The 6,000-nt window shown below is 41.7% G+C and overlaps 1 protein-coding gene across 2 annotated transcripts in view; it reads left to right on the top strand.

The window, feature by feature from the left end:
* Window positions 1–2,402: 2,402 nt before the first annotated feature.
* Window positions 2,403–6,000, top strand: part of LOC115136704 (CD166 antigen homolog A-like) — a 71,527-nt gene continuing 67,929 nt past the window's right edge. Inside the window, exon 1 of one of the 2 annotated variants that reach the window (XM_029672382.2) lies at window positions 2,403–2,686. In XM_029672382.2, the coding sequence (XP_029528242.1) occupies window positions 2,626–2,686 (61 nt within the window). In that variant the 5' untranslated portion in view covers window positions 2,403–2,625. The remainder of the gene's footprint in view (window positions 2,687–6,000) is intronic. The other variant, XM_029672383.2, reaches the window with a different exon arrangement.

Here is a 6,000-nt window from a genome sequence, read left to right as displayed (position 1 = left end):
CAGACTACAAAGGGAAGCACAGCCGAGAGCTGCCCAGTGACACGAGCCTACTGGATGAGCTAAACTACTTATATGCTTCGAGGCAAGTAACACTGAAACATGCATGAGAGCACCAGCTGTACCGGAAGACTGTGTGATCACGCTCTCCACAGCCGATGTGAGTAAGACAATTTAGACAGGTCAACATTCACAAGGCCTCAGGGCCAGACAGATTACCAGGATGTGTACTTCGAGCATTCGCTGACCAGCTAGCAAGTGTCTTCACTGACATTTTCAACCTCTCCCTGACCAAGTCTGTAATACCAACATGTTTAAGCAGACCACCATAGTGCCTGTGCCCAAGAACACTAAGGTAACCTGCCTAAAAGACTACCGACCCGTATCACTCACGTCTGTAGCCATGAAGTGCTTTGAAAGGCTGGTCATGGCTCACATCAACACCATTATCCCAGAAACCCTATACCCACTCCAATTTGCATACCTCAACACAGGGGCCCCTGAGAGGTGCGTGCTCAGCCCCCTCCTGTACCCCCTGTTCACTCATGACTGCACGGCCAGGCACGACTCCAACACTATCATTATATTTGCCGATAATACAACAGTTGTAGGCCTGATCACCGACAACAACGAGACAGCCTATAGGGAGGAGGTCAGTGACCTGGCCATGTGGTGCAATAACAACAACCTCTCCCTCAACGTGATAAAGACAGAGGAGATGATTGTGGACTACAGGAAAAAGAGGAATGAGCATGCCCCCATTCTCATCGACGGGGCTGCTGTGGAGCAGATTGAGAGCTTCAAGTTCCTTGGTGTCCTCACGGTGTCCACCAACAAACTAACATGGTCCAAGCACACCAAGACAGTCGTGAAGAGGGCACAACAAAACCAATTCCCCCTCAGGAGACTGAAAATATTTGGCATGGGTCCTCAGATCCTCAAAAGGTTCTACAGCTGCACCATCGAGAGCATCCTGACTGGTTGCATCACTGCCTGGTATGGCAACTGCTCAGCCTCCAACCTCAAGGCACTACAAATAGTACGAACAGCCCAGTACATCACTGGGGCCAAGCTTCCTGCCATCCAGGACCTCTATACCAGGTGGTGTCAGAGGAAGGCCCTAAAAATGGTCAAAGACTCCAGCCACCCTACTCACAGACTGTTCTTTCTGCTACCACACGGCAAGCAGTACCGGAGCGCCAAGTCTAGGTCCAAGAGGCTTCTAAACAGCTTCTACCCCCAAGCCATAAGACTCCTGAACATCTAGTCAAATGGCTACCCAGAATATTTGCATTGACTCCCCCCCCTCTCTACACCATTGCCACTCTCTGTTGTCATCTATGCATAGTCACTTTAATTAACTCTACCTACATATACGTACTACCTCAACTAACCGGTGCCCCTGCACATTGACTCTGTACCGGCATCCCCCTGTATATATTGTTATTTTTTACTGCTGCTCTTTAATTACTTGTTATTTTTATCTCTTATTCTTTTCCATATTTTTTTTAAACTGCACTGATGGTTTGGGGCTCTTAAGTAAGCATTTCACTCTAAGGTCTACTACACCTGTTCTATTGTGACTTATACCATTTGATTTGATTTGATTTAAAGTAATGATTGACTGTCGTTTCTCTTTGCTGATTTGAGTTGTTCTTGCCATAATATGGACTTGGTATTTTACCAAATAGGGATATCTTCTGTATACCAACCCTACCTTGTCACAACACAACTGATTGGCTCAAACACATTAAGAAGGAAAGAAATTCCACAAATGAACTTTTAACAAGGCACACATATTAATTGAAATGCATTACAGGTGACTACCTCATGAAGCTGGTTGGGAGAATGCCAAGAGTGTGCTAAGCTGTCATCAAGGCAAAGGGTGGCTACTTTGAAGAATCTCAAATATAAAAAATATTTGGATTTGTTCAAAACGTTTTTGGTAACTACATGATTCTTTATGTGTTATTTCATAGTTTTGATGTCTTCACTATTATTCCAAGATGTAGAAAATAGTACAAATAAAGGAAAACCCTTGAATGAGTAGGTGTGTCCAAACTTTGACTGGTACTGTAAATCAAACTAGAAGTTGAAATGATGTCTGTGCCCATTGGGTTATTTTGGCCGTTGTCCTATTTCGAAATGTGTTTTGTTGTTGTTGCATATCCCACTCTTCCTGAGACCCTCGGAGAGTGGGGTCATGGCCAGGGTCTGCCATTATCAACTTATTAAGTGCCTTGCTCAATGGCACATCGACATATTTGTTCACATTGTCGGCTCGGGGATTCGAACTAGCGACCTTAAGTTACTGTGTGTGTGTGTGTGTGTGTGTGTAATGCAGTGCGGAGTGGGGTCCACAAGACAGTGGTAGATCCTGGGCGGAGTTGCTGTAAACCTCTACCCTACAGAGCTTCCCGTCGTCGCTCACTCGACGCGCTCCCGCATTTTACCTGTTAGCCAAGCCAAGCGACAGAGCAGATGTTATACAACTGTAACTGAACACAGTTAGTGAATATCTCATTATTTAACGCTGACCTTTACGGAAGGAAGTTAACTGATCGATATCAACGAACATATTATCAAACTTTAGGAACAGCGGAACAAGGATATCTGACATTTGCCAGGATGCACTTTTCAAGCTGTCTGTGTACCCTCCTCGTCGCGCTTGTCTACCAAGGTACTTACTGTATGTAGCCTAACATGCATCATATTTTACATTGTTTAAAATAAAACTGTTACATTTTATCAACATTTTTAATAAAAACTTAATGGGAACTACATGGGGATTATGAGAATGTAGACGATACATCTAAAGTGAAAATGCTTGTTATTCGATTAGCAATATTGATTTCCACGGAGGTTTGTGAAGACAAATTTGTAGTTAGTTATAGTCATGGTTAGAGTTTTTTTAACCATTATTGCACATAGCATAACAAACTGTGTAACTACGAGTTGAATAGTGCATAAGTGTGTACAGCCTCTGGCCACACTTCGTGAGTGTAGAATAGGTTTCGCCAGGTGATAGTGATGTGCTGTCAATTTGGGAGATCTGTCCTCTCATTTATTACAATACTTACAACAGTAAACCGAGTTTCACAAAGCATCCGCTGTCTAATGCAACACTTGATAAATTATTATGTACTGCTTAAATAATAGAAATATATGCCTTTCAAATTAGGAATGTGAGTGAATTACTATTTGAAATTTGGACCTGATTTGGTGCATAACCGAGTTGCAGTCAGATAACCTGCTATCTGACATATCTCATAGTAAGATGTTATTCCACACACCCTTTTCGACATTAACATGATGGATATGTGTTGTGTTCCTTCATGGAGCCCCATCCCTTGTATATTATACAGTCTATTGACCCAATAGTAGCTGAAATTATTTGAAGCCCCTAAGAGTTAATCATTTCAGTGTTTTTGTCATGCTGAATGGGTTCAATTGAATGAATGTTGGAGATGGGTGGGGTGGTGTTATGGGGTGATTTCGTGATGAGTCAGTTCTAGGAACTGGGGGCAGGGATGATGGGGTATTATAGGAATGAGAGTGCTGTGTGTTGGGGGAGGGGGGTAACTACATCAGATGAGGAAAAATATTGAAATTTGGCTGTTTTACGTTCTGTACATTTCTTTAAAGAAATACTTTCCCCAAGCCAACAGGTACACACCATGTGTTTAAACATTCAGTCTCAACATTTAACTAAACTGCAGTGGAGCTCTGAATAGTCCACCGGGAGAGGGAAAGGAAACCTGGTCTCAAGAGCATTTCGTAATATTTTGCATGTAAATCCGAGACACTCCATTTAGTATATGTTAAGTTTCGTATGGTATGTATTAATTTGTGTATGTCCATCACCCATTTCATAAACTAGGCTAGGGGTTAGGGTTAGGATTTGGATTAGGAGTTAGGTTAAAGGGTTAAGGTTAGGGGAAGGGTTAGCTAAAACTGTAAAGGTTAGGGGAACAATTAGCTAAGATGCTAAGTAGTTGCAAAGTAGCTAAAAAGTATTAAGTAGATGAAAAATAGCTAATTTGCTATAAGTCTAAAGTTGTCCGTGATGAGATTTGAGCTCGCAACCTTTGGGTTGCTAGACGTTGGCGTTATACGCCCAACCAACCACCCTCATTTTGTTTTAGTCTTAAGTAACTATGTGTCTTATGTAACCATACCATACGTAACATATCGTACGAATGGAGTGTCTCGGAATAACGTACAGAATAATACGAAATGCTCTGAGACCAGGTTGGGAAGGGAGGTGGGTGATCTGACTTAGGTCCTCCTCTGTCTGACACTGTTACATGACATGCCTGTCATTGTAAATTACAGTGTGCCTCACTTGTCACTGTCACCCACTCTCAGGTGTTTTTATTTGAACTAGGTGGAAAAAAGAGCATCCCCTATGACAATAGCATGTCACGTGTTGACAGTTTTCTAGTTGGACTGTGTGTTGTAGCTCCGTTGCCAGTTGCCCCTGGTTTTAATTTGGTTTATAGCTCTCCACACCAACATTTGATGAGTAAACATGATGCTGGCAGACAGGCCGTCCTCCATAAATGGTGAAACCATGTGTCTGTTTGCTTGTTCTATGGAGAGTTGATGATAACTTTTCAATGTGCTGGTTGCTCATTACACCTTCATATGCAGTCTCATTTTAAGAAGCACTAGGCAACCATCTAGTTATCTATCTTCATCAAATCACAGAATCCCGTTTAATCTATCACCATATGCCTCATTGTAAATGTTGAATTGTAGGTTTTAAACTAAGTGCTCTGTTTGTGAAGGTAGTATTCAGAATAGACACCATCAGTCAGTAATTAGATGCACTGTTGATCTTTTATTCCAAAAATTATCCTCTGGCAGGCGGTTCAGGTCAATCATGACCAAAGACTCTTACCACCTGAACAGTTTAGTTCCCTGGGCTGTGTCCCTCACCAACCGGCCATCTGGCCCATATAAACTAAAGGACTGTGCACTCTATGCTGAACACAGCAAACAGCTACTGTATCTTTGAATTGTACACAGAATAACTGCACTATTACTGCATTTAGATACAGTTGAAGTCCTACGTTTACATACACCTTAGCCAAATACATTTAAACTCAGTTTTTCACAATTCCTGACATTTAATCCTAGTAAAAATTCCCTGTTTTAGGTCAGTTAAGATCACCACTTTATTTTAAGAATGTGAAATGTCAGAACAATAGTATAGAAAAATTGATCATCACATTCTCAGTGGGTCAGAAGTTTACATACACTCAATTAGTATTTAAATTGCCTTTAAATTGTTTAACTTGGGTCAAACGTTTTGGGTAGCCTTCCACAAGCTTCCCACAATAAGTTGGGTGAATTTTGGCCCATTCCTCCTGACAGAGCTGTTGTAACTGAATCAGGTTTGTAGGCCTCCTTGCTCGCACACACTTTTTCAGTTCTGCCCACAATTTTCTATAGGATTGAATTCAGGGCTTTGTGATGGCCACTCCAATACCTTGACTTTGTTGTCCTTAAGCCGATTTAACACAGCTTTGGAAGTATGCTTGGGGTCATTGTCCATTTGGAAGAACAATTTTAACTTCCTGACTGATGTCTTGATGTTGCTTCAACATATCCACAAAATGTTTCTTTCTCATGATGCCGTCTATTCTGTGAAGTGCACCAGTCCCTCCTGCAGCAAAGCACCCCCACAACATGATGCTGCCACCCCCGTGCTTCACGGTTGGGATGGTGTTCTTCGGCTTGCAAGCTTCCCTCTTTTTCCTCCAAACATAACGATGGTCATTATGGCCAAACTTAAAGAAAAAAAAAACTATAAATCAATAAACGAACAACTAAATGTGACTATGTGGTGCACATGCACAAACACGAAACAATATTCCACAAACACAGGTGGGAAAAATATCTACTTAAATATGATCCCCAATTAGAGACAACGATTACCAGATGCCTCTAATTGGGAATCATACAAAACACCAACATAAAAAATATAAAACAGAACAC

Source organism: Oncorhynchus nerka, linkage group LG11, assembly GCF_034236695.1.
Source record: "Oncorhynchus nerka isolate Pitt River linkage group LG11, Oner_Uvic_2.0, whole genome shotgun sequence".
Lineage (NCBI taxonomy): Eukaryota > Metazoa > Chordata > Actinopteri > Salmoniformes > Salmonidae > Oncorhynchus > Oncorhynchus nerka.
Note: the sequence above shows the minus strand (reverse complement) of the source record. Positions and strands in the feature narration are given on the sequence as shown.